At 36.0% G+C, this 27,869-nt stretch overlaps 1 protein-coding gene across 1 annotated transcript; it reads right to left on the reverse strand.

Moving 5' to 3' along the window:
* Positions 1–956: 956 nt before the first annotated feature.
* Positions 957–27,610, reverse strand: TRIM23 (tripartite motif containing 23). The gene is made up of 11 exons (XM_084880789.1): positions 27,469–27,610; positions 21,540–21,702; positions 20,635–20,756; positions 18,081–18,359; positions 17,179–17,361; positions 16,111–16,326; positions 15,452–15,586; positions 7,312–7,441; positions 6,388–6,498; positions 5,098–5,222; positions 957–3,552 (listed from the first exon to the last, which is right to left on the reverse strand). Exons 1-11 carry the CDS (start codon positions 27,547–27,549, stop codon positions 3,373–3,375), a joined length of 1,725 nt encoding a protein of 574 aa, XP_084736915.1. The 5' UTR covers positions 27,550–27,610; the 3' UTR covers positions 957–3,372.
* Positions 27,611–27,869: the final 259 nt, after the last annotated feature.

A 27,869-nucleotide genomic window follows, 5' to 3' on the forward strand; every position in this document is an offset into this window, starting at 1 on the left:
AATATTGTTTTGTCTGAGTGAAAATAATATTTAATGGATTTTTCCATTCCATGTTACAAACTTAACATAATCAGTAGACCTAAACAAATTGCCAGATGTTTTTTTAAAGCATGTTTTAAGTTATTAGTAAGAAACCATCTGACATTTATTAGTCCTTTTTACTTACTCATTTAGGAGAAAAGTATAGCTAAGCTATCTTCTTCCCTATTCCTATTTTGCAAACTGAGAAGTATCTCAATGTGACATAAAAAGGTTTTTTAGCAACATCAGTTCATAGCTACAGCTAAGTTTTCCAAGCCATTTTCTAAAAATGGTTACTTAAAATGCTATGTTCTCTTGCAATATTTAGGTCTTACAGAAGCCTACACCTGAAACCTATATGAGCTTGTTGACCAATGTCACCCCAATAAATTTAATTAAAAAACAAAAACAAAACACACACAAAATAAAATGCTATGCTTTCAAATGAAACAAGGTAAAGTTTAATATTTAAAAAACAATAGACTTCAATGCAAAATTTTAGTCAAAACACTAGTTATAATACTCATTAAAATGTGAGGTTGCAAATACAGACTACATTATTTCTAAACCTTTAATATACTACATTTCAAATTTGACATGTGAATCCCTACCCTATTTTGTTTTATTGTCTTCACTACACAAACATGAATTTTTTTTTTTTTTTCATTAAATTTTATTGGGGTGACATTAGTCTACATGTGTGGATTACTAACTTAGAAAATCTGTATACGGACCATGTGCCCACCACCCAAACTCAAATCTTCTCCTTCACCTCATATTAGGATCCTTTTCTTCCCCCACCACCTCCCTCTGGCAACCACCACGTTGCTGTTTATGTATAGGTTTCAGTTTTATATTAAACATGACTTTTAAAAATAGTTACTACCATTACTATTAGATGGTTCAAGAAACAAGTTTTAGAATAATGATAGGACTTCTTTAAAAGGATTGTAACAGTTTATTGCTGTCTATACTGATCGTATGTGTAATGCAAGAATGGCTTCTGGTGATTATAAAGCATTCCAGAATTACACACCATGGCTACTCACTTGAAAAACCTGCTTTACACAAATCACACAGTAATATGTAGGCTTAATACAGAAACTCAGGGCTAGGAATCAAATCCTAGTAGATTGTATTTAACATGTTTCTATTATTAAATTTGACAGTTCCCAGAGGGAACTAGCACAATCTTAACTAATCATTAGTGAAAGAATACAATCACGAATAGTAATAATGGCCTAAGAAAAATATTTCTTAAAAAAAACACAAACATTACTATTATGTACATTATAACCAGGTCTAAGCACAGTTTTAAAAATTGTGTTTAGTAATATGCTAAGAATGTGAATTACAAAGTTTAACAAAATTAGTAAAGTAAAAATAATTTACAAGGAAAGCAAGTTTACATATTACTGTTAGACATTTTTCTTTCAATTACCTATTAGATAAACAGTTCAAGGGCTCACAGGCAAATGTAACATCTTTATTTTTCACAGTTATTGCAATCAGTCCAATATTAAATAATTTAATTCATAAGTATTATTTATATGCACAAACTACACAAGTAACAGCATGACCTTTTACTTGAAAAATAAAGGACAATATAATTATATTATTTACACAATGCCCATAATACTAATGGACAGTTTTTTAGTGCTTTGTTTTCTAAAAGTATTAGAAATTAAAATGTATTTTGTTGTTTTTAAACAAAAATACATTTGTAGAGAATGAACTAAAACAGTACCACCCAGTCATATCTTGTCATCAGACATTAATGTCCTCATAGTAGTTCAACTAAGATTATGATTGAACTTCATCCTAAAATATAAAATGCATTTTAAAAAGCCATAAAATCCGCCTGGCCAGAGTGGCCCAGTTGGTTGAGCGTCATCCCTTGCACCAAAAGGTTGCCAGTTTGATTCCCAGTCAGGACACAAACCTGGGATGCAGGTCTGATCCCCAGTTAGGAAGCAGACAGAAGGTAATTGATCCATGTTTCTCTTTTCGAGTTAATGTTTTTCTTTCTCTCTAAGCATGTCCTTGGGTGAGGATTAAAAGAAAAAACACAAGAAATCCAATCTAGCTATGTTCAAACATAATAAATTATACTGCCAAAATAAGAGAACATCCTTAAAATATGAAAACCAGTAAAGAGTACAGAATTTTCTAAACTTTTACAATACTGCATAAGAAATGTGATGTTAACTTTTTCAATATTTCTTCTTTTCTTAGATGTGCTTTTCTCTTAGTTTTTCAAGGTCTTGTCACAAAGAACCTTAATTATGTTTATTGTCAAGATAAATGCACTTATTTTGGTAAAACATTTCAAATGATGTAAATGCTAAGCATTCCCCCCCACCCCACCCCACCCCCCCTCACACACACTGTTTAAATGACTTCTCATAAGGTAAAGGTAATTTTCTACTTAGATGTTTCTTTTATGTAAAGGCAACCCTGGTTCTTTGTGTACTTACTATCTTTTATGTATAGTAGTTCTCACTAAGGATGCAATTAAAAAAAAAAAAAGAAAAGAAACAATAAGTACTTTAAATATGCTGAAAAGGTAGAAGGGCTAGTTTAGAGTTATAACCTAGGAAATAATACATCCAGGTTCAGCTCTGTAAACTGGTCTTTCATAAGTGAAGATCATCTAGAACATAACTGACTTTCACAGTTTTATTATTATTAATTATTCTTCAGGTTAGTACCAATGTTACAAATCAGGCCTAGTTAGGCAGCATTTCATTTTGACTCACTAGGTTTTATACAAAATGCTTTAGGAGAAAGTCTTAATAAAACACTGTATAAAATATTAATTTTCTATAGCTTATAGTCTTAGCTTTAAAGTTTTTCTGTTACTAAAGGTAAAAGTAATCCTATAACCCAAAGATGCAATTTGTGGATCCTATTTCATTAAGTCATTACCATTCTTACTACTAAATACTGCCAGAATTCAGGAAAGACAAGAAGCCATGCTTCACTTGCTGCACTGAGGTCTTTAGGCACTCGGTTGGCTATAAGAATACACTTTCACTTACCCTTTCTCTGTAACTATTTCTTTCTCAATATGTGAGTCACATATAATCTGAAAAACTCACTAACAAATGTACATTTTAAAAAATACAAACTAAAGAAGTCCCTATTTAATCCAATTTAATCTCAATAAGATATTTAAATGTTGCCATAGAATAATTTTGGTAAAGCAATATTGTACTGAATTCCCAATCCAAAATTCCTTTCATATACATATCCTAAATTAACTATCTTTGAGATGTAGAATTTCTTACAACATATTATGTGCAAAAGAACTCTTAACCACAAAACTTGAAACAACTGCTGCATTTAAAATCAAGCAACATCCAATACTCCAGCAGCCACAAGCTGCCGTGAGAGCCAGTCCAACCCTTCATATAGTCCCATCCCACTTCGAGCATCACAGCCCTGGATATACCAGCTACGGCCACAGCACAGTTTGTGAAGACTGAGAAGTTCAGTGATTTCTTCTACTGAAAGGGCTCCAGCAACATCCTGAAAGATAATACACATAATATTCTCATATTTTTCCAGAAAATTTTCATGCACATTTGTATGAATAAACACAAATAGAAACATACTCTAATTTTGTTTGTTATTTACTTAACGCACATGTTGAATATAGGTAGCTTTCCATTAGCAGGACAAACGGATTTCCACATTAATTTTAACATGTGAATTGCATTCCGCTGTGCAGATGCAACATCATTTTCTTTACCAGTACTATACCAAATGTTCCAATCCTATAGTGAAGCTGTGTGCTTATGTGCTATTACAAATACATACATATATATACATATTTTTTTTATATAATTTGCAAAAGTATCTGTGGAATAATCTTAGGGTATCTGTCTGCAGGATATACCTATTACTCGAGGTATAATTACAGAGTGAGAGGGTATAAGCATTTCTCCTTAAGAAAATGTTTCAGTTTAATAACCACAGCATAGTATATGTGAGTCTGATGATTCTCAAAGATTTTTGTCTTTCACAATGTGATCATAAGAAAATGATATTTTATTTTGTCTTATTTGTATGTCTTTAATCATAAGTACAGTAAAGCCTATCGGCTTATTTTGGCCATTTTTTAATTAGGGGGATCCTATATTCCTCATCCTATTCCTCCTTATGACATGTAAGTCACTTTGTGGCAGTTAAAACCATTTTGATCCTCCTAGAAACTTTGGTCAAGATCTAGAAATCTTCTGCTATTCCCTGTCCTTCATCCTCCCCTTTCAATCACCAAATTCTAACAATTCTACCATCATAAAATATCTTCAATCTGCTTCCGCCTATCTATTCCCCTAAATAGGGATCTTGTTAAATCTCTCACTTGAATTATTGAAGCAATTTACTGCATCTTCCTGCCTCTAGCCTTTATTAATTCTACATCCTACCACCAGGATTAGTCTGAAATCAATGATGCGATCTTACAACCAACCAATCCAAAAACCTTTTGATGGTTCTCCTTTCCTCACAGAATAAAACCTAAGTATCTCACAATGTGGCCTCATCTGTTTTTCTAGATTTTCTTCATCCTCTACCTGCTCCTCACATATAGGTCCACTGGATGCTCCCTAAAAATACAAATGCTTTTATTTTATCTGCCTATCATATTCTTGCCTTCACATACTATTCAAAGACTTATCCATAATTTCAACCAAAATCCTACTTTTTTTTTTTTATAAATCTTATAAGATGTCACCTATAGAATTACTCTAATTTGCCGTAACACTTTGTTAATATGACTGAAGTTACTTACCAGTTTTCTTTGTATTAGAATGTCATAAATATTCACTTACATGTTTACTTAAATACATTTGAGTTTCCCGAGAACATCAACTGCCTTACTTCTTTTTGAATACTCCAAGGTATGAAGCACAGAATTTGTACTTTCCACATAGATTGCATTCAGAATATTTAGCAGAAACTTCATAAATATCTACTAATTATTTCTCTTTTGAAATATTTCTAGCTACCTTATGATGTGAAATACACAAAACTATTATACTAAAGTATTCTGAAATACAAATGTGTTACCTGTTTATTAGCAAAAATCAGAAGCAAAGCATCTCGGAGTTCTTTTTCTGTTAACAATTTTGCAAGCTCACTGTGTGCTTCATTAACTCTGTCTCTATGACTGCTATCGACAACAAATACAACAGCTACCAACAAAATGATAAAAATTTCAGTTAGTCACCTGCTAAGTTTCAGTAAATGGACAAAATATTTAATGTTCTCATTATAATATTATGGGTATTCTACCGTTATTTTTATGAAAAGCCTGCTTATTATAGGAGCAATAATTAATGGCATGATCTCAAATAGGTCACATAACTTTTCAGCTTTCATTTCCCCACCCATAACAAAATTTACACTTGCTCTTCCAATTAATATTTCCTCTTAATGAATGAAAATGTACCTCTCATGATCTACCTATTGGTGCTACTTACTCATTGATTACTACTTCTTTTACAAAGAGAGAATCCTTTACAAATAAATCATCACCTTTATCTCCCCGAAGTACTCTTTCTAGGCACCAAGCACAGCACTTTCCACATAGATTGTATTCAAAATACTCAGCAGTAACTTGATAAATATCTATTGAATGAATACTCTTTAGAATTCAGATAACATAGTCAGACATTTAACCATTCCTCATGATCAAAATTCCTTTTTTTCCATTAATCATTGGCTCATACTAAATATCAAAAATCCGAAAACAAACGTAATTATCTAATCTCTCTTCTAGGTGGAAAGTAGGATGACGTATGGAAAAGGTGGCAGAAACATAAGCTTCATATTGGGATATAGGAGGCAAAAGTTAGAATGGGGCCCAAATATGAATAAATGCTGGGTGAAATATATGTGACGTATCAGAGTTTGGTCTACAGCAAACCACTATCGGTGGTTCTGCAGAAAACTGCGAATGAAAATGGAGCTTTTCAGATATTATAATGGGATAAATGTTTAATTGAATTGAGCAGCATAACCATACACAAATTCTATATTCCACAATACTGCCAGTGATAATACTCATGACACTAAGAATTTAACTGTTAACAAGAAGTACTCATAACAGCCCACATATATAAGCTAAGTATTGTTTTTATGCTATAATTATGGTTCTTTCATGAACTATACCAAAGTACATATTCCAGCCTTTCCACCTCGTTTTTTAAATAATGTGAGGCTGGCCACCAATATTTAAAGGTATAATCAATATTTAATAAATGCTTAAATATCAGCTTTACTATTTAAGTAAATTAATATACTGAAAACTGGCATCCTAAAAATCTGAAAAAGTAAGATGTCATTTTTTTCTCTTACCTTGGGTATTCAGGTAATAATGTTTCCACAATGGTCTTAATTTGTGTTTTCCACCTACATCCCAAATAGTGAACTTCAGATTTTTATATTCTACAGTTTCCACATTAAAACCTGTATTTAAGAAAAAAAGTGTTGTTTTTTTTTTTATAGGAAAAGGGCCATAAGGACATATTCCTTTGTTTAAAATATTTTATTTATTTTTATTTTTTTAATATATTTTATTGATTTCTCAGAGAGAGGAAGGGAGAGGGATAGAAAGCTAGAAATATCAATGAGAGAAAAACATCGACCAGCTGCCTCCTGCACACCCCCCACCGGGGATGTGCCCGCAACCAATGTACATGACCCTGACTGGAATCGAACCTGGGACCCTTCAGTCCGCATACCAACGCTCTATCCACTGAGCCAAACCGGTTTCGGCAAGAAAAAAAGTTATTTTAATACTGAACTTATATTTATAGTGAGTGACACACCAACACAAGGTATCTCCCTGTTTATAACTGTGACTTACAATTATCTTCAAACAGCAATATCTATTCTGCCCAACCAACTCCACTCCTAATCAACCTATGTGGGTAATGTATACCTTTATCAGTTATTAGTCCCCTAAAATGGGGTCCTTAGAACCTTAAAACACAAATACCTGCGAACTCTGCACCACTACCATCCCCTCACCCTTAATCCTCAACAAGTCACCACTCATTCCTTCCCACTTGTCCCACCAAAATTCTGTTCCTTCTTATTATCTCACCATCCACATTTCAATCTTACAGCCTCTGAATCTTGCATTTTTCCTCTGAAATGCCGGTATCTTACAGGCAGGAAAAAAAGCCCATCTCCATGACAGATTGGCATATTATAAGAGCCCAAAAACCCAGCTGTAAGCCAGGGCTTGTTAAGGTAAAAAGCAATACTCATACTTACCAATTGTTGGAATAGGTTGCATAAACTCATCCTGTTTTAACTTAAACAAAATAGTAGTTTTTCCAGCACCATCTAATCCTAATGTAACAACTCGAATTTCCATTTTTGGTCCGATGTGAACTCTATTGTCCTATAATTTTAAAAATATTTTAAGCTTTTAATTTTGACATAGTTAGAAAGCATTAAGATTTATACTTTTACTTATAAACTGTCAGTTAATTATTGTCTTTTCTCCTATTCATTCCTCAATTACTAAAATATATATATATATACACACACACTCAACTAACTCATTCATTCCTGAAATCTGATCTGAAAGAAAAGAGTAGTATTCCTTAATACCCTATCCTTTACTAAAACTGACTACTACTTTATTATTATATAAATTAAAAATGAATTTAATTTCTCCAAATATTTTTGTTTTGTGTGTGTGTGTGTTGTTTTAAGTATATTTGTATTGATTTCAGAGAGGAAGGAAGGATAGATAGAAACATCAATGATGAGAGAGAATCATTGATTGGCTGCCTCCTGCATGGCCCCCATTGGGGATCGAGCCCACAATCCAGACATGTGCCCTTGGCCAGAATCAAACCTGGAACTCTTCAGTCTGCAGGCTGACACTCTATCCACTGGGCCAAACCGACTAGGGCATCCAGATATTTTTGGCTCAACTGAATCTTCGAAGGGTTCTTACGCTGTATGTTAATAAATATGTTAATTAAAAATGAAAATTGCTGCTCACTTCCCAGAAATATACAGTTAACAACTGCATATATACTGAGTGGCCAGATTATTATGATCTCTGAATGAATAATAATCTGGCCACTGTGTGTGTGTGTGTGTGTGTGTGTGTGTGTGTGTGTATTAGAGGCCCGGTGCATGAATTCGTGCATGGGTGGGGTCCAGCCAGCCTGGGTAGAGGGAGGGGACATAGGTGGCTGGCCGAATTCCTGGTTGAGGGGACAATTTGCACATTAGCTTTTTATTATATAGGATATACACTGAGTGGCCAGATTATTATGCATTCAGAAACCATCATAACCTGGCCACTCAGTGTATATACCTCCAGACACTTTCCTATGAACATACTAGTTAATATACACAAACAAAACAAATATACTTTTTGTTTATTTGTTAATCCTCACCTGAAAATATTTGTTCCATTGATTTTTCAGAGAGAGTGGAAGAGAAGGAGGAGAGGAGGTAAAGAGAGAGAGAGAACATCGATGTGAAAGAAGCACATCAACCTATTGCCTTCCACACATGCCCTGACCAGAAATCTACCCTGCAACTTAGAAACATTGGCCAAGGCAAAACAAATATATATTTAAAAAAAAATTTTTTTTTATTGATTTCAGAGAGGAAGAGAGAGGGAGAAACATCGATGATGAAAGAGAACCATTGATCGCTGCCTCATGCATGACCCCCCACTGGGGATCAAGCCCACAATCCTGGCATGTGTCCTGATTGGCAACTGAACCATAACCTCCTGGTTCATAGGTCTATGCTAAACCACTGAGCCACACCAGCCAAGCCAAGAATACATTTTAAGATTATAAATTTAAATATATATATATATATATATATATATATATATATATATATATATACACTCAACTTATTTTATTTTTTAAATATATTTTATTGATTTTTTACAGAGAGAAAGAGAGAGGGATAGCGAGTTAGAAACATCGATGAGAGAGAATTATCGATCAGCTGCCTCTTGCACACCCCCATTGGGGATGTGCCCACAACCAAGGTACATGCCCTTGACCGGAATCAAACCTGGCATCTTTCAGTCCGTAGGCCGACGCTCTATCCACTGAGCCAAACCGGTTTTGGCTCAACTACCTTTTATACTCAACAGTATATTATAGAATAATTTCATTTCAAAACATAAAGACCTGCCTTTCTCTTTCAATTACTTGGTTATATTAAGCCAAGATTTAACCAATCCCCAACTGACAGATGTTAGATCATCTCTGAATTTTATCATAATGAACAACTTCTTGTAATGAATGTACATATTACTAGCTGCATGACCTCTCTGCTTCACTTCTCTCATCTATAAATTGAGGATTAAAATAGTACCAAACTTACACAAAGGATTTTTTTTTAAACATGTATAAAAGTCTTTACACAGCTCCTAAATAATTGTTGGTAACTATTATTTTGCCTCCTCATTTTAGCATGCTTTTCTTTTATGATACAACCCTATCCTAGTTTTTATCCCACTTTTTTAGATGCTCCCTCCCATTTTCCTTTTGTCTACCTTTTAAATATTGGTGTACTTGAAAGTCTATATGAGGTCTGTTTCTTATCTACATATTCTCATTTACTCCATGTGCTTCAGTTACCATCTTTATGATGATGGCTCCTAAATATACACTTCCACACAGTCCTACACTTCAGAAATAAAACAATATATGGACCAGATTATCTTTGTGAGGATTCTAGAGACCAGTTGTGAAGCTAAACATCAGGGCAACAAAAAACGAAAAAGGGATTCCAACAAAAGAGATAAGAAAATTGTCAGAATTCTGCATACCCATCTATGCCCCTGCCTAACCTGTTATGGCATAATGCAATTAAAAGGAAAACTCCCAATACCAGGACAGAAACATGAGATTTTACTCAGCGTCCCGTGTTCTGGCTCATCTGGAGTCTGCCTTAGATAGTGACCGGTTACTGTCTCACCCAACTTGAAGCTCTTAGGGACAACAATGGCACAGTTTGAAGGCCACTAGAAACAGAGGCAAGGACATGGCACATTAGAACTCCTGTGATGCAGCGAGGATAAGAGATTACTGGCTTCTGAAAAAATGCAGAGGCAAGCTGCTTCAAGAATTCAAGGCAGCTAAAGCACACACACCAATCCAGAGACGATAAACCCCAGAAAAGGCTTTGGAATTCTAGAATCTCTAGCTTGGTGAAGGTCTCTCTAGGCTCAAGGCCAGTTCATAAAGATTGGGAGAGGTGGTTATTTATTCAAATGCCCAAACCTCAACAAAAAATAGGACAAGGCATAAAAGAAACAGGAAAACACGAACCAATCAAAGGAATAAATAAAATTCCAGATCTATGAGTTGCCAAAGAACTTGAAATACCTGTAATAGAGATACTTAATAAATTAAAAGAAACACAGATAATAAATAAAATCAGGAAAACAAAGAATAGGCAAATTAGAATATCAAAGAGATAGAATTTTTTTTCCATTTTTATTTTTTTAAATTAAATTATTATCTGTGTACATATCTTACCATTCCCCCCTCCCATACATATCCTCCCTCCCCAGAGTTTTGGGTCCATTGGTTGTACTTAAATGCATGTATACAAGTCCTTCGGTTGATCCATTAAAAAGAGAGAGAATTTTTTAAAAAGAACTAAAATTCTGGAGATGAAAATATAGTAACTGCACTGAAAAAGTTCACTAGAGGGTTTCAATAACATACTTCATCAGGCAAAAGAGAGAATCACCAAACTTGAAGATAAGTAATTTGAAATCATCAAGTTAGAGGAGAAAAAAAGTGAGTGAAGAAACCCTGAAGGATTTATGGGACACTAGCAAGGAGATCAACACTTATCTTATGAAAGTCCCAGAAAAAGAAGAGAGAAAGAAAGGGGCAGAGAGAGCTTACCTGAAGAAATAATGGTTGAATACTTCCCAATCTGAGGAGAGAAATGGACATAAAAATTCTAACTCAATGCATGCCAACTAGGATAAACCCAAAGAGACCCACACTGAGACACATTATAATCAAACTGTCATAAATCAAAGATAAAGAATCTTAAAAGCAGCAAGAGAAAAAAGACTCATCACATACAAGGGAAGCTTCCATAAGATTACCAGCTGATTTCTCAGCAGAAAGTTTGGAATCCAGAAAGGAGTGGGAGAATAAAGTCAAAGTGCTGAAATAAAATAAAATAAAACTGTCAGAACAGACTGACAGTTGTCAAAGGGGAGGGGACAGTAGCTGGGTGAAAAAGGTGACGGGATTAAGCAGTACAAATTGGTATTTATGGACTAATCATACATATAGATTCTACCATAGAGAATATAGTCAATATCTCAATAAATATATATGGGACTAGGTGAGTACCTGAAACATCAGGGTAGGATTACTCTGTAAAGTACATAAGTCTTTAATCACTACTCTACATCTGAAACTAACACAGAATAATTCTGAATATAAACTGTAATTTAAAAATAATTTTTTAAAAGAGAAAAAAGCTGTCAACAATGAATGCTATATATGCCAAACCTGTCATTCAAAAAGGAAGGAAAAAATGACTTTCCCAGAAAAGCAAAAGCTGAGGGAGTCATTATCACTAGCTGTGAACAAATAGTCATCTGTACTGTTGTAATTTGGGCGTATAAATTTAATTTTTATAGACTTGACATAACAAAAACATTTTATACCCCTGAAATAAATACAAAATAATGGTGAATGTAAACTGTAATTGAAATGTTTTAACTGTAAGCCTGTTAATAGGTATACAGTATATAAAAATGTGTTTTGTGACATCAGTAACCAAGTGTGGGGAATAAAACAGGTATGCAATTGAAGTTAAAGCGTTAACGTTTAAAATAGAATATTTATGTAATGACAATGGTAAACACACCAAAAAACTCCTCCATAAAATGTTTAAAAAAAAAAAAAAAGAAAATTAGAAGGAGATCAAACCATGTCACTCCAAAACAATAAAATACAAAAAAAAAAAGGCAGTAAGGGAGGAAAGGAGAGACAAAAATAGCTACATGATATATAGAAAACATTTAACAAAATGGCAATAGTAAGTCCCTACTTATCAATAATTATTTTAAATATTAATGGATTTAGCTCCCCAATCAAAAGACAGTTTGACTATATGGATGAAAAAACAAGATTAAAAAAAGGAAGAAAAAACAAGATCCAACAATAGGTTGTCTATAAGTGACTCACTTTACATCTAAGGACATACAGGTTCATAGTGAAAGGATGGAAAAAAGTATTCCATGAAAATCATACCCAAAAGAGGAGGGATGGTTATCCTATCAGACAACAGACTTTTTAAGTCAGAAACCATTATGAGAGATACAGAAGCTCCTTATTTAATGAGTAGAGGCCCAGTGCATGAAATCCGTGCACCGGTGCAGTCCCTAGGCCTGGCTGGCGATCTAAGCACGTCTGGCCTGGCCCCCGCGTGCCCCCTCCACCTGAGTCACGGTGTGCGAGTCCCCATGCGGAGATGCAGTAAGTGTGGGCCTCTGGGCCGCCCTGCAGTGCTGCATGGAAGCCAGGTGGGCAGCGAGCTCTCTGCCGGCTGGCCTCACAGACCAGCTCCTGTGCAAACCCACAGAGAGCCCGGCGGCCCCTGCAGTCCCTATGGCTATGCCGGGCTCACCTGGAAGAGGCTGTGCAGGTGCGCCCGGCACCTGGAGCGCGAGCCCTGGCATCCCAGGGGAGGTGAGCAGGCAGAGTGAGAGCAAGCTCAGCAGACACCCAGCATTGTCACTGCACTTCCAACCCCGTGTCACCCCCACCCTCAGGGAGCTGGTGAAAGGTCAAGCCAGCCACCGGGTGCCACAGAAGGTTGGTCGCCGCTCCCTGGTGGTCAGTGCACGTCACAGCAAACAGTCGAACTCCTGGTCTCCCAGTAGAGTGACTGCCCGAGGGGACGATTTGCATATAGACTTTTATTAATTATATAGAATAAAAGGGTGAATTTAAAAAGAAGATATATAATTATAAAAGTTGGATTATGAATATATATATTAAAGCCAAAACATGAGATCTAAAACTATAAAACTCCTAAAAGAAAACAGGATAAAAGCTTCATGGCATTGGATTTCAGAATGATTTCCTCAATATGACACCAAAGTATGGTCAGCAAAAGCAAAAACAGACAAATGGGACTGTATCAATCATAAAAACTTTTATGAATCAAAGAACACAGTTAACAGAATGAAGCAGAAACGTAGGTATTGGGAGGAAATATTTGCAGATCATGTACCTGATAATGGATTCATATCCAGAATATATAAAGAACTTCTACAACTCAACAACAAAATATCAAATTACTCAATTAAAAATCAGGCAAAGGATTTACACAAAATTTCTCCAAAGAAGATATGAGATGGCCAAAAAATATAAAAAGGTGCTCAACATTACTAATCATCAGAGAAATGCAAATCAAAGCCACAATGAGATATCACTTCATGCCTATTAGGACGGCTACTATTAAAAAAAAAAAAAAAATACCAAACCCCCAAACGAAATACCAAAAAGTAACAAGTGGTGGTAAAAATTTAGAGAAATTAGAACCCTATGCATTGCTGGTGGGATTATAATATGGTGCAAACACTATGAAAAATAGTACAACATTTTCTCAGAAAACAAAAAACTGATCTACCATACAATCCAGTAATCTCGTGGCTGGATGTATATCCAAAAAAAGTTGAAAGCAAGGTCTCAAAGAAATATCTGTACACCTATGTTCACAGTAGTACTATTTACAATAGCTAAGAGGTGGAAGTAACACTAATGTCTTTCAATGGATAAATGAATAAACAAAAGGTGGTATAAGCTAACAATTCTGTCACATTTTACAACATAGATTTAACTGTGAGGGCATTGTGCTATATAAAATAAGCCAGTCACAAAAATATAAATAACATATGATTCCACTTATATGAAGTACTTAGAGTAGTCAAATTCAAACAAATTTAGCAAGAGCTAGTAAGGTAGGGGGAAAAGGAGGTTGTTGTTTAGAAGGCACAGAGTTTCAGTATTGAAAGATGAAAAATTTCGGGAGATTTGATCCACACAATGTGAATATACTTAACAATACTAAATTGTATATTTAAAAATGGTGAAAATGGTAAATATTTATTATTTTTTTACCACAATAAAAAAATGTGGTACATCCTCACAATAAAGTATCTTGCAACTATTAAAAGAAATAAAAAATGTCACTGTATACTGCCATGAAGTGAAAAGGGCAAGGTGGAGAAATGTACATGCTATTCTACCTTTAAATGTAGAGAGTGTGCAGGTAAGAATATAAAATTTTCCTCCATTTTTAAAAAATATATTTTATCGATTTTTTTAACAGTGAAGAAGGGAGAGGGATAGAGTTAGAAACATTGATGAGAGAGAATCATCGATCAGCTGCCTCCTGCACACCCCCACTGGGAATGTGCCCACAACCGAGTTACATGCCCCTGACCGGAATCAAACCTTCAGTCCACAGGCTGATATTCTATCCACTGAGCCAAACCGGTTAGGGCCTCCTCTATTTTTAAATGATGAATAAAATTCAGAAAAAATTCTTAATAGTTTTCTATGGGGAATGCAGGAGAGGGTAGGGGGTCAAGGATAGAAGCTAGACTGCTCTGGATGAATCTTGCTTTATAGATTTGACTCTGGACATTGGTGTGAGCAACGGAACTACCATACAATCCCGTAATCTCATGGCTGGAGATATATGTATATGTGTGTGTATATATATATATATATATATATATATATATATATATGTAATGTTTTATACATTACATAAAACAATTTTAAATTGTTTTAGAAGTCCCTAAAAACAGAACGTAAAGTGAAACACATGCATGTTTTTAAATTAGGGGAATCTACTTTAAAAGAGATTAAAATATATCAAACAAGTACAAGATTTCTGCCTAAAAAAAACACACATACAAAAAAAAAAAAAACTTAAAAAGTTCTTAACAGTCTGGGAGATCTGAATACTCACTGGATAATGAAAGGTATTAAAGATCTATTGTTACATTTTTAGGTGTGATAACAGTTTTTGTTATGTTTAAGACTCCTTACTCTTTAGAAATATATCTGAAAATATTTCATAGATGAAATTATATGGGATAAAGTATGTTGAGGTTCATTTCAAAATAACTTGGGAGCCTGCAGGTAGAAAAGGGAATGGGGAAAGGAGAGATGAAATTTAAAAGTTCTTCACTGTTAAAGTGAGTGTTGGGTACCAGGATTCCTTAAACCCCTTTCTATTTTTCACTAATAGATTTTTTTAATCCTATGATCCATGAATTTCTTGGTTGTCTTTTCAAGCTGATTGTCATGGAATTTAAGCAATGATTCATCAGAAAAGAAACCTAAAGTGCGGTATGGAACATCACCTTCGTAAAAGTGACAGGGATGCTGGCATCCAACTGAATGTGATCTGCAACCTCTGCAAACTGCTGCTGCTGCTTCTGCAATGTTTGCAGTAACCTTGTAATTTCTTGTTTTGCCAAGACAACTCTACAATCATCCTAGAAAAAAGACAGTGTTCTTATAAACAAGGTAAAAAAGAGATATTATCAAACCTCAAAAAAAGATCATTTAAGATTATAATATTCAAAGTTAACCTAAATGTAAATTTGACTAGGATAAAAATAATCAGGCACTAGTAAAGAATTTGAGAACCTATCAACAGAAGAATGAATAAATTGTGAAATGTAATTCATACACTCAACATTATGTATACCATTATGAGAATGAGCCATAATTACATGTGCTATGAATTGAAGAATGACAGAGTTAGAAGTTCTAGAACCCCTGGTTTTATGGTGGGGAGGGCACATGAAGAAGAGGACACTGATTTGTTGGTTGGAGCAATTGGAGGTTATAGAGACCATGTCCTAAGAAGAATGTTAATGAATGCAGTAGCATATAATAATATAACAATATTTATTAAAGTAATAAAATAGACTAGTGTGTACCTCTGGTAATTATCTACTTAACCTTAAAGTTTCTTTTCCTTCAACTATCTTCTTCCTATGTTTAAACTACCTACCTGCTGCAAAGTCTTTTCACAATGGAGACAGGCTGTTGAAACCTGGGACAACAAAATAGTCATATCTTCTTGTTGTTGCCTGAGCCAAATTAATTTTTCTCGAACATGAGCATCAACAACACTTAAAGCCATTTCTTCTTGACGACACAGAGTTTCATGTAGATCAGAAAAATAAGCTCGAACACATGACCGGGCATTTTCTGCAGTACCTGGTACCTAAGAAAATAAAAATAAAGTTTAAGCAACTCTAACTATAACAAAGAATGGCCTGAGTGGTTTGGCTCAGGGGACAGAGCGTTGCCTGCGGGCTTAGGGGTCCCGGATTTGATTTTGGTCGGGGGCATGTGCCTTGGTTGCAGACACATCCCGGTGGGGGATGTGCAGGAGGCAGCCGATTGATGTTTCTCTCTCATAGATGTTTCTGATCCTCTCTCCCTCTCCCTTCCTCTCTTAAAAAAAAAAAAATCAGTCGAAACCAGTTTGGCTCAATGGATAGAACGTTGGTCTGCGGACTGAAAGGTCCCGGGTTCAATTCCGGTCAAGGGCATATACCTTGGTTGCCGGCACATCCCCAGTAGGGGGTATGCAAGAGGCAGCTGATCGATGATTCTCTCCCACCAATGTTTCTAACTCTCTATCCCTCTCTCTTCCTCTCTATAAAAAAATCAATAAAATATATATTTTTAAAAATCAATAAAAATTTTTAAATGAAAAAAAAAGTAACTATAACAAAGATTATGTATGTGAAATATAAAAATTTAAATACCATCTATATCCTTAAAAATTCTAAAATTTGTATCTTCACATTAGCTCTGTGGGGGGGTGGTCTAGATAGCAAAGGACTTGTGTGAATGCATATTAGCATAACCAATGGACACAGACACTGGGGTGGGAATGGCTAGGGGAGAGGGAGTTAAGGGGTGAAAAGGGAGACATATGTAAAACTTTAGACAATAAATAAATAATTATTTCATGATTAGTGCAGTATAATTGCTCAATAAATAATAGAAGGTGAAAGGTAAGAAGGGAAAAGGGTAAAAGGTAAAGAACAAATTAAAAAATCCATACATGTTCTGTGTGGGCCATTCCAATTCCATCTTCCACTATTTGTTCTCCTCCTTCAATGTGCTGAACGATTCCAACTAACTTTCTGGAATAATCTGAGATTTCCTCAGTGAAGGTCCGTATACAGTGAGCCATATCTAGAATTGATGCTCGGATCTGGTTAGCTTCTGGTTCCAATACTGAATGCTATAAAATGCAACATTATAGAAAAAACTCATAGTATTTGACCAATGATATAAAAAATTACTTAAATCACTCCTATTAATTAAAAAACTTTCAACCACAAGTGGCTTTTTTACCACATCTACAAAAGCACAACATACAAAATGCTAATTTGCCTTCACCCAATAACTATTTATCCTGCAAAGCAATAATTTAATTTTTACAAATCCATTTCTCACTAACCAAGAAACCACAAGTACCTAAAATTTTATCACAAGTAGTTCATCAACAGACATAAATATTATCAAAAACAATCCAGTGCATTACAGAGACATGCACTAAAGAAGATAACTTTTGCTTCCTGCTGGGAAGCTATTTTCATTAAAGAAAGAATCATGCCCTGGCCTATTTGGCTCAGTGGATAGAGCGTTGGCCTGTGGACTGAAGGGTCCCAGGTTCGATTCTGGTCAAGGGCACATGACTCGGCTGTGGGCTCAATCCCCAGTGCAGGGGCGTGCAGAAAGCAGCCAATCTATGATTCTCTCTCATCGTTGATGGTTCTAACTCTCTCTCCCTCTTTGAAATCAATAAAAATATATTATAAAAAAAAAAAAAAAGAATCATGATGCTTCTCTACTGAAATTTTTGTTATTCAGAAATTAAATCTCATTTCTTTTCAGTCTACCAAACAAACTGTGAGCTGGTAAGCTAAGTAAAATCATCCAGTTTAATTATATTCATACCTTGTGACCTTGGTGTTTTCCATATTCTTTGCAGACACAGCACATAAGTGGGCTAGTTTGACAGCCTTCTTCCAAACAAACAAACTCAATGGCATGCACCTGATGCTGAGAGCACATGGTTTTCTCATGAGGTTTATCGGCGAGAGGCACCCGCCTGTGCTTTGCTAATGTCTTTGTAGAATGAGTAACTTGGGAACACTCTGAGCACAAGTGAGTTGCACATATAGTGCAATATACAGATGCAACGTGAGCTTCGTCTTCATCACAACGAATGATGCTCTGATAAAAACAAATTAATGTCTTAGACTGAACTCCAATCACCATAGCATGACAAATTTTGAAACATAATATAATCTTTTTTTTTTTTATAACTAATCAGCCTTTTTATATGAAAATACACTGGTAATTAGTACAAATTGTATTTGTACTCATTCATTACTCATCTGAGAAAGTATTCATTTCTATGGGTGAGAAGCTATACCCAAAATTGGTTATCAATATATGCTAATGTACTTGAGGCCAAAAATAAAACTATTCTCATAGATTCACAGTCAGAGTAAAGTTAACTTCTACAAAATCCCTTCGCTTTACAAGAAAGAAACTGAATAGAGGTTAGAATTCTTTTTTTAAGACTAAAACCACTGATATTAAAAACATACCTACTGCTTTAGCCCTCACTGGTTTGGCTCAATGGATACAGCATTGGCCTGTGAACCAAAGGGTCCCATGTTTGATTCCAGTCAAGGGTATGTACCTTGGGTGCAGGCTCCTCCCCGGCCCAGGGCCTGGTCAGGCAGGGCACATGCAGAAGCCAACCAACCAATGTGTTTCTCTCACATCAATGTTTTTCTCTGTCTCTCTCTCTCTCTCTCTCTCTCTCTCTCTCTCTCTCTTTCTCTCTCTCTCTCTCTCTCTCTCTCTCTCAAAAAAAAAAAAAAAATCCACGGGTGAGGATTAATAAAAAAAAAACATATCTACTGCTTTAAGTCATAATGATATGTAGGAAGAAGAGAAGCACAATGCTATTTAGACAGCAAGGGGTGTGCATCAGAATTAGCTATAAAGTTTTTAAAACCATGGTGCCAAAGAGGACTAATAGGGGGAGGGGGGGTTGGGGGGGGAGCATATGTAATATTTTCAGCAATAAAGATTTGAGAAAAATAAAAATAAAACCATGTTGCCAAGAATCCAGCCTGGGAAAGAATTCAATAGGTTCGAGATGAAGTCCGAGTTTGTGTACTTGTTTCTAAAGCTTCACAGGTGAGTCCAATGCACAATTCTAACTGAAAGCCACTGATTCAAGCAAATAAACAATTAACACCTATGCTTTTAAGTATTAAGCTTTTAAGTATTATTTCTTTTTTTAAATTTCTTTATTGATTAAGGTATTACATATGTGTCCTCATCCCCCATTTTAAGTATTATTTCTAATTTTCATTAATTATTAAAAAGCTTCAAGTTGGAAAATTTTACATGTCAGATCACCAAGAAAGCTTTGGAATTTTTTTGCTGAACATTAAAAGGCCATAATTAGAAAGGGAGAGATTTGGTATAAAATTTTTCCAAAAATAAAAATTTTAAAATACATCAATGGTGTCACTCAATATCACAAATTTAAAAAAGAACACGAAGTTAGACAGCTTTGTTTGCAATTATGGGAAATATGTACATGTAAAATAAAAATTCATGTCTTCGCTTTCCAAGATCTGACAAGTAATTTACAAGGTCAACATCAGATAATACTATAATGTCTTTTGAAATAAAGATAATATCTAGAGTGTGTTGAAAGAACTGCAAAAATTTCAGAAAACAATGCTTCAGTTTGAAATTCATTTCAAGGATTTACTTTATATAAAGAAATCATCATGATTTAATAGAAGTGAAATCATTTTTACTTCTTTTACCTTGATGTTGATCACCAAAATCAATAACTGCTAATTACTACAACTATTCTTATATCCAGAACAGCCTATGAGCTATGCAGGCAATTAATTCCATAAGTATTAAAAATGTATTTTAATTTGTGTTCATGGACTTCTAATATATCTGTCTGGAAAAAGAGGATACGCCTACACATAATTTAACCTTCTCATAAAGATATTTAGTAGTAGTAATTCCCTCAGAAGCTAGTGCTATCTTTAAGGCATTTTGTTTCTATATTAAATAGCCTCCTTCATAAAGTTTTCCTCCCTCCCTCCCTTCTTTCCTGTTCACTAGTTCACTTTTGTATCCTCGGCTTTAATGCACATCTTCTTACTCTTCCATAATCTTACTCTTTTACTTTCTGGGATAAAAAAGAATTAGGATAGGGAGACAAGCTTATACACAAGACATAGTTTGGGTATAGTATTGTGAAAGAATTCAGGTTTTAGTGTTACTTTTGTTCTGTTGGAATTATTGTTGCTTTAAGAATTGTAATGTACGAAAAGTTGTATTTCTGGGATCCTACCTGCTGGAATAAGTGAGGTAATATTGTGCTTTTTATGGCAAATATTTTAAATTAAATGAAAAAATCCATGCTCCTAACAAATATTTCACCAAGTTCAATCAATACCTCTCCAGATATCCCAATGGCTTCTTCTGCAGCACCATACTGACCAATATGTCCATTCTGTAGTCGTTCCAAAAGCTCCAATAAAGCAAAATTTTTTTTCAATCCCCAAACACCTGAATCTCCTAGAATATAAAAATAAAAATTAAATCTAACAGAATACAATTATAATCACTTTACCTCATACCTCAATAGTAATTTCTGTCAAGCAGTTTAGCCATTACTGTCTAAATTTTTAAAATGCAAATTTCCCCCATTTTCTAGTTATGATAGAACACTTGTCTTAATATCCTCTTTAAAAAACAGAACTCCTCAGCATTCTAAATAAAAACATATTTTCAAGTTTTATCATTTCCTATCATTTATTTATAAATCCTATTCTGTCACTGACTTTTACTATCTATTCTAAAATAAGTGCTTTGAAATATTTTTATAGTAGCCTAAGGTAAGAAATACAGTTTTCATTGCAACCCAGGAACCCATGTCATATATATAACTGAAACAAAAGTTTCACATACCGTGTTCACTCTTACAGTGTGCAACACACAGTTTTAGGTTTATTTCCTTTTTAAAAAATTCTGTCACAACCAACTGTTTTATTGTATCAATGGCTTCAGGCAAAATAATTTTCTTATTTCTTTGAATAGGTTATGTTCTCAGGTATCTTAAAAAATTCTTCGTATATAAACAAGTATTGAATATAAACATCTCATAAGATTAAATAAAATTAGTACCTAAGATTGAGCTAATTTTTACTTACAAGACTACTGGCCTTAATAGAAACTGAATCCACCTTGTAGTTACTAGTGTACAATTTTAAAAATCAAGTGGGGAAAAAATTTTTCCTATGATGTTTGTATTCCATGGACAATTTTAAACCTTAAACATATACACATATATTTCCCTACCTAGGTCCGTTACTTGTCGATCAAAAGGGCAACGGATTGCTCTTCCGTGAAGAGGCAGGCGGGTGAGACAGTCGTGGCAGACGGTGTGACCACAGAGCAGCAGGCGAGGAACTTTGTCTCCTTGCAAAGAAAAGACATCTTCACAAACTCCACACTCCAACACCTAATATTTGAAAAGGGAACATGTGGTCTTTAAGTGATTTTAAAAGCATACATTTTTTTTTAAAGCTGATCTAATATATTGAATAAATCTTGTTAAATTACTTTATTCCTCCTACGTTGGAAAACTTTAAATCATCTTTTATCATTTCATCTGACAGACCCTACCAAAATTACATCAAAGTGAAATCTTGAAATGTTGTGTTAGGGACTAGGATAATGGTGTAAATTATCATGATCTTTATCTTTTGAAAATTATGCCTTGAGTCGTTGTATCTGAATCTGAAACAAAATATAATTCTCCCAAACATGGATTATTAAACAACTCCTCTGCAATTACCTAACCTCCAAAACATCACCATTAATTTGGGCAAAACAATTTGGAATATGTGCTAGGATGACAATTTACCCTTCTAATAAAGAACATGTTAAGACTATAAGTAATTTTGAAGTATCCAGTTTCCACTTATATCACATAATATAAAGGCAAGAAAGCAATCACCTTTGACTTAAATTTCAATTCCTTGTTCTCAATTAATAAATATGCCACGGGTTAGAGAATATTTTGTCTACCTAGTTCGAATGACAAGTACATGACTTGTCCAAGGCCATGTAGTCAGTCAAAAGGAAGGTGACAAGAATTGACAAATTCTGATTCCCAGGTCCATGAGTTTATGTTTTATAATTAGTCAACAAACCACATTTATATTAATGAATGATTTCTGGTACTTTTATTTCTTAATATATCTGAAGTATTTCACAATTTTTTTTCACAATTTTCTGTTAATTTAAAAACATACCCACTCTGAACTGTTTCATTGTACCACAAACTCCTATGCCTGCCATCTATGACCTGCTACAATTGATCTGTAGTTCCCAAAACAAGACTGTTTTTGCCCCTTTCTTTCTGCTAATCCTGAGGGAATAGCTAAATAAACACTTTTCTAGTGGATCCTCTTTCACCTGAATAAACTAACAAACTCCTAACCACTGCATCTCACAGGACTGCCTACAGCTCAGTCCAATGAAATACAGTGTCCCTGGGGCCCCATGTACCATGAATAAGTGTCTATCTTAACACCCAAAACACGGGAACACCTTTACTGGCTTTCCAACCTGTCTTTCCTGTTAGACCAAAAAGCTCTCAGGAACAGGGTATTCCAAATACCAAGTAAAGTCCAACAAAATAAAAGTGTAAAAACAAAGTGTCCAACCACCATCCCCAACAAATACATAACAGGGAGTAAAAAATAGAAACCCCCTCCCCCCCCAACACCCTCCCCAAAAAAAGGAAACCCAGAGTGGAAATCAGACTTACTCCATTAAAATTTTAATCTTAACTCTGAAATTATTTTGGACTGACTACCTGATATAGAAGCATCTTCCACTATAAACAAACAGGTAATTCATAATTGGCTTGCATCCCAGGATGTTTCAATAGGAGTTTAAATGTAACACATAGGTCACACACACACACACACACACACACACACACACACAAAAAAAAAAAAAAAGGGAAAAGATTGTTTGTCTTTTCTTACCACGTGTAGTCTTTTCTTTAAACATATAAAAAGATGTTCATTATCACTCAAAACACTTTGAAATGCAATGAAAGCTGTATCAGTACACTTTTCCAGATTAGATCAAAAACGTTGGTAACACTTTGTACTGGTGCAAGTGTCAGAGAGCATCTCTCTCATACATTGCTGGTTGCTGTGAAATGTTTTATTGACTGATACAGCTTCTCTGGAAGGGAATTGGGCAATAACTATCAAAAGTTAGAATAGCCGAAACCAGTTTGGCTCAATGGCTAGAGCGTCGGCTTGGGGACTTAAGGGTTCGATTCCGGTCAAGGGCATGTGCCTTGGTTGCGGGCATATCCCCAGTAGGGGGTGTGCAAGAGGCAGCTGATCGATGACTCTCTCTCATTGATGTTTCTAACTCTCTATCTCTCTCCCTTCCTCTCTGTACAAAATCAATAATATATAAATATATATATATAAAAGTAAGAATAGCTCAATAATTACACTTCGGGAATTTAATCCTACAAATATTTCACACATGTGTAAGAAGATCTATGTGCTTATATGCTAATTCTTAACAGTACCATTTGCATTAGCAAGAGATCAGAAACAAAATATACACCAATACAAGACTAGAAAAAAGTTATGGTACATTCATATACTGCAAAACAATGTAGTCTAGTGAGGAAGAGCTAGGAAACAGCTGCACATAAATTATATATATAATACACACATACACTTCAATTTATCCTGTTTTTGTTTAAAATATATTTATATTGATTTCAGAGAGGAAGGAAGAGGGAGAGACAGAAACATCCAAGATGAGGGAGAATCATGGATCGGCTGCCTCCCGTAAGTCCCCCACTGGGGATCGAGCCCACAACCCGGGCATGTGCCCTTGACCAGAATCGAACCTGGGACCTTTCAGTTTGCAGGCTGATGCTCTATCCTCTGAGCAAACAGGCCAGGGCATATCCTGTTTTCTTTAATGGAAAAAAGTTACACTTAAATATCAAATTCAATTAAATAGAGAAAAGATATTCACCACAGAATTAGATATTATGAAATAAATGCAACATTTTTTACAAATGTTCTCACTAATGTGACACAATACATTTTACTTGTTTATGATAATAAACTCTAAAGAACCAAATTAAAATTTTACTTAGTTCACTTATATCTTATATTTCTGACATTATTATTGCACATTATTATTAAAGCTAAAAGAATTTATGCTGCTACTATAGGTTTCTTCAAAAAGCACTAGATGTACACTGATTAGTAAACCAAACATGGGTACAAAAATAAAGTTATTAGACTATTTTGCATCAACTCAGTAAAGAACAGAGTAAGAAATTCTTTCTTCAGTATTCATGAATAGGAATTTGGGCTAACAATCTATGTATATAAAACCCTAATATGTAAATAAACCAAATGGCGAAACAACCAAAAAACTGGTTCCTATGACATGCACTGACCACCGGGGGGTGTGCACGGAACATGGCAGGCTTCGGCCATGGCCGGATGGTGGATGTGAGCGGGGGCACCAGACCAAGGCTGGGCACCAGCTGCTGTCATCTGAGTGAACCTCAGGTGGTTACTGAAAAGTCTTTGTTCCTGTGCGCCATGGTCCTGCCTGGTGCTCGCACCTGCTGCTGGTGTCCAGTGCCAGCCCCAATCACCCCTCAGGGATTCTCCACCTCCCCCTGATCCTGACGGGCGATCTGGGCGGCAGCAGCCACTCACACCAGCTGACAGCACTGGCCCTGCTTGCACCCACTGCTGGCGCAGGCCCCAATAGCTCCACGCTGTCAGCGGGGGAGCAGAGGCAGGAGCAGGGCTGCTGGCCGCAGCAGGAGGGGCCAGGCACAGGCATGGAGGAGACCCAGCCCTGTACCCACTGCAGCCTTACGGCCCACAGTTCCTTCCAAGGTGCACGAACTCCTGACTGGGCCCCTGGTAGGTATAAGATAAAGTCCTAGATAGAATAGCTTTTAATTTTATAAACTTTACAAGTATGCCAAAGAGGACTTCATTACATGTACGTATTGCATATAAATAAAATTTTAATTAACCAGTCCATATTTTTAAAAGATTAAGAAGGCTCACTTTCTCTCTCTCTCCCTCCCTCCCTCCCTCCCTCCCTCCCTCCCTCCCTCCCTCCCTCCCTCTCTCTCTCTCTCTCTCTCTCTCTCTCTCTCTCTCTCTCTCTCTCTCTAGCTTTTAGTGCCCTACACAGGATTTCAACCAGCAATCTTCCAGTGCATGGGGCAATGCCCAACCAACTGAGTCACAGTGGCCAGAGTGAGGCTCATTTTCAAAAGAAACTTTCCTGATTCTTTCCTGAATGTAAATAATACTGATTTTAATTTTTTTTCTTTGTTTCTCTAATGATAAAAACCATGCCATTGTCAATTTGTTCATTAAACAAGAAGCCAGTTTACATAATGGTAGCATTACTATACTTCAATTCTTACCTTCCAAGTAACACTCTTTGCTTTCATCCAGGAAAATTACAATTTAAAACAATTATACCAACATACTTCTTAGAAATTACATCATGAGGTTCTTGCCAAAAAGGACTGTCCAACTGCACAGCTTAGGCACATATTACCCGTAAAGATTAAAATGAGTAAAGTGAGCCTCTAATATTACAAACTGTGTGCTATTACAAACTGGAGTACCATCAGGCTTTGGGATAGTTTTTAGATTTTAAGGTAAACAGGATAACAAAGTAGATACAGCAATAATATTCATGCCCAATACAACTTCTTCATGATAATTCACAAAATAATTTTCAGATATTCTCTACTTTAAAAAAATACAACTCCATAAATAAAATCTCAACCACATAATATACCTTATAATAAGAGGGCTCCTTTGCATCTTGGATATGCACTGTGTTTTCAGAATAACTTCATCAATGAGTATATAAAGGTCAGATGAATCAACAACCACCAATACTGATAATATAGTTGTGAGCATAAATGTATCATTTGTTGTCATATAAAACCAACATTAGGTGAAAAATCATTAGAAGGTTATTATTAAAAATAAAAAATACTTCAGATATTACCTGGTCCAGTGATTCTCAAACATGGTTGCACATTAAAATCACTTCTGAGAATGTAAAAAAATATACTGATGTCAACTTAATCAGAACTGGGGTGAGGGAAGGCTGCATCAGTTCGTGTTTTTTTAAACGTGCTCAGTGATTTGAATATATAGCCAGTAATGAGAATTATCAATATCTCAGGTTATAAATAAGGGACTCTATAAACCATTATGATCAGTTTCCCTTCCAAATTTTCCATATATACAGTGGAAGGGAAAAATGAATTCCACGTTATTTCAGCTGATTTTTTTAGTAACGGCATCTTGGAGCATTTACACAGGGTAGAATTTCAAACTTCAAGCATAGGGCAATTCATAGACCCTAGTGTTACTGTCCAGCTCTGTTGCTGGTGGAGACTTCTTAAAAGTGTTGACCAAGCCCTAGCTGCTTTGGTTCAGTGGATATAGCGTTGGCCTCGGGACTAAAAGGTTCTGGGTGCGATTCCGGTCAAGAGCACATGCCGGGTTTACGGGCTCCGTCTCCAGCAGGGGACGTGCAGGAGGCAGCCGATCAATGATTCTCTCTCATCACTGATGTTTCTCTTCCTCTACTTTCCTCTCTGAAATCAATACAAATAGATATTTTTAAAAGTGTTGACCAAGAGAGGAAGAGGCAGGTGACCCCATAACTGATGTCTGATCATGGACGTAATGCAATAGTAAAAAGCAAACTTTAGAGCCAGTCAACCCTGGCTCTGCCACACACTGTTAACGTAAACCTTTGTTTCCCCGCCTGTAAAACACGAATAAACATCAACCTTCTAAGGAGACACTAGCGATTTAAAAGGCCAACATAATCCCTATAGATAATAATGGCTTGGTTTAATAAAAATAAGCTAATTAATGCCTGTCGAGTTTAATTAAAATTAGAAGACCTGGGGGAAGAAAGCCCAGATCACTCTCACAGGCCCATACGCTTCTTTTCACCAATGCCCCCTAGCTGATGCCAGGCAGAGGACTGGCAAGAACAGAAGACCGGTCGCGGAGGGGAGGGCCTGGCTGGTACGGCCAAGAGGGGCCCAGAGGCCGCGCATCCCGCCCAAAGCAGCCGGGGCCGCGGCGCTGCAGCCCCATCTCGGGGATGCACCCGAGGCAGGCCAATGGTGGAGGACAGAGAACGCAGGGCCCCTCACCTTCACCACGGCCGTGCCCCAGCTGCCCTGACGGCCACCGTCCAGTCCCGATCCAGCCTTGTTTACAACCAGAGAAGCCATCCTTGCGGGAGCGGCGCTGCAGAAGCACCCGAAAGGGCCTCCAGCGGAGGGGCGGGGCAGAGCCACCTACCCAGAAGCCTCGGCGCCCGCCACTGGCGCGCAGGCGCAGTACGGCGCGGGGCGGGGAGATGTTCCCAGGACCGCCTCCTTCCTCCTCCGGCTGCACATCCTTGCGCGTGGGCGCTTTTATTGTCATTAAAGAATCTGCCACTGATGGAAGGAATAACGTTAAGGAAAAAAACTAAAGCCAAAAGAGAAGCAAAATGTTAGGATGCAACTCTCGCTCCAAGAGCAAGACATTGTCCCCAATCGGTCGCGAA

This window comes from Pipistrellus hanaki (assembly GCF_964339955.1).
Source record: "Pipistrellus hanaki genome assembly, chromosome: 4".
NCBI classification, from domain to species: Eukaryota; Metazoa; Chordata; class Mammalia; order Chiroptera; family Vespertilionidae; genus Pipistrellus; species Pipistrellus hanaki.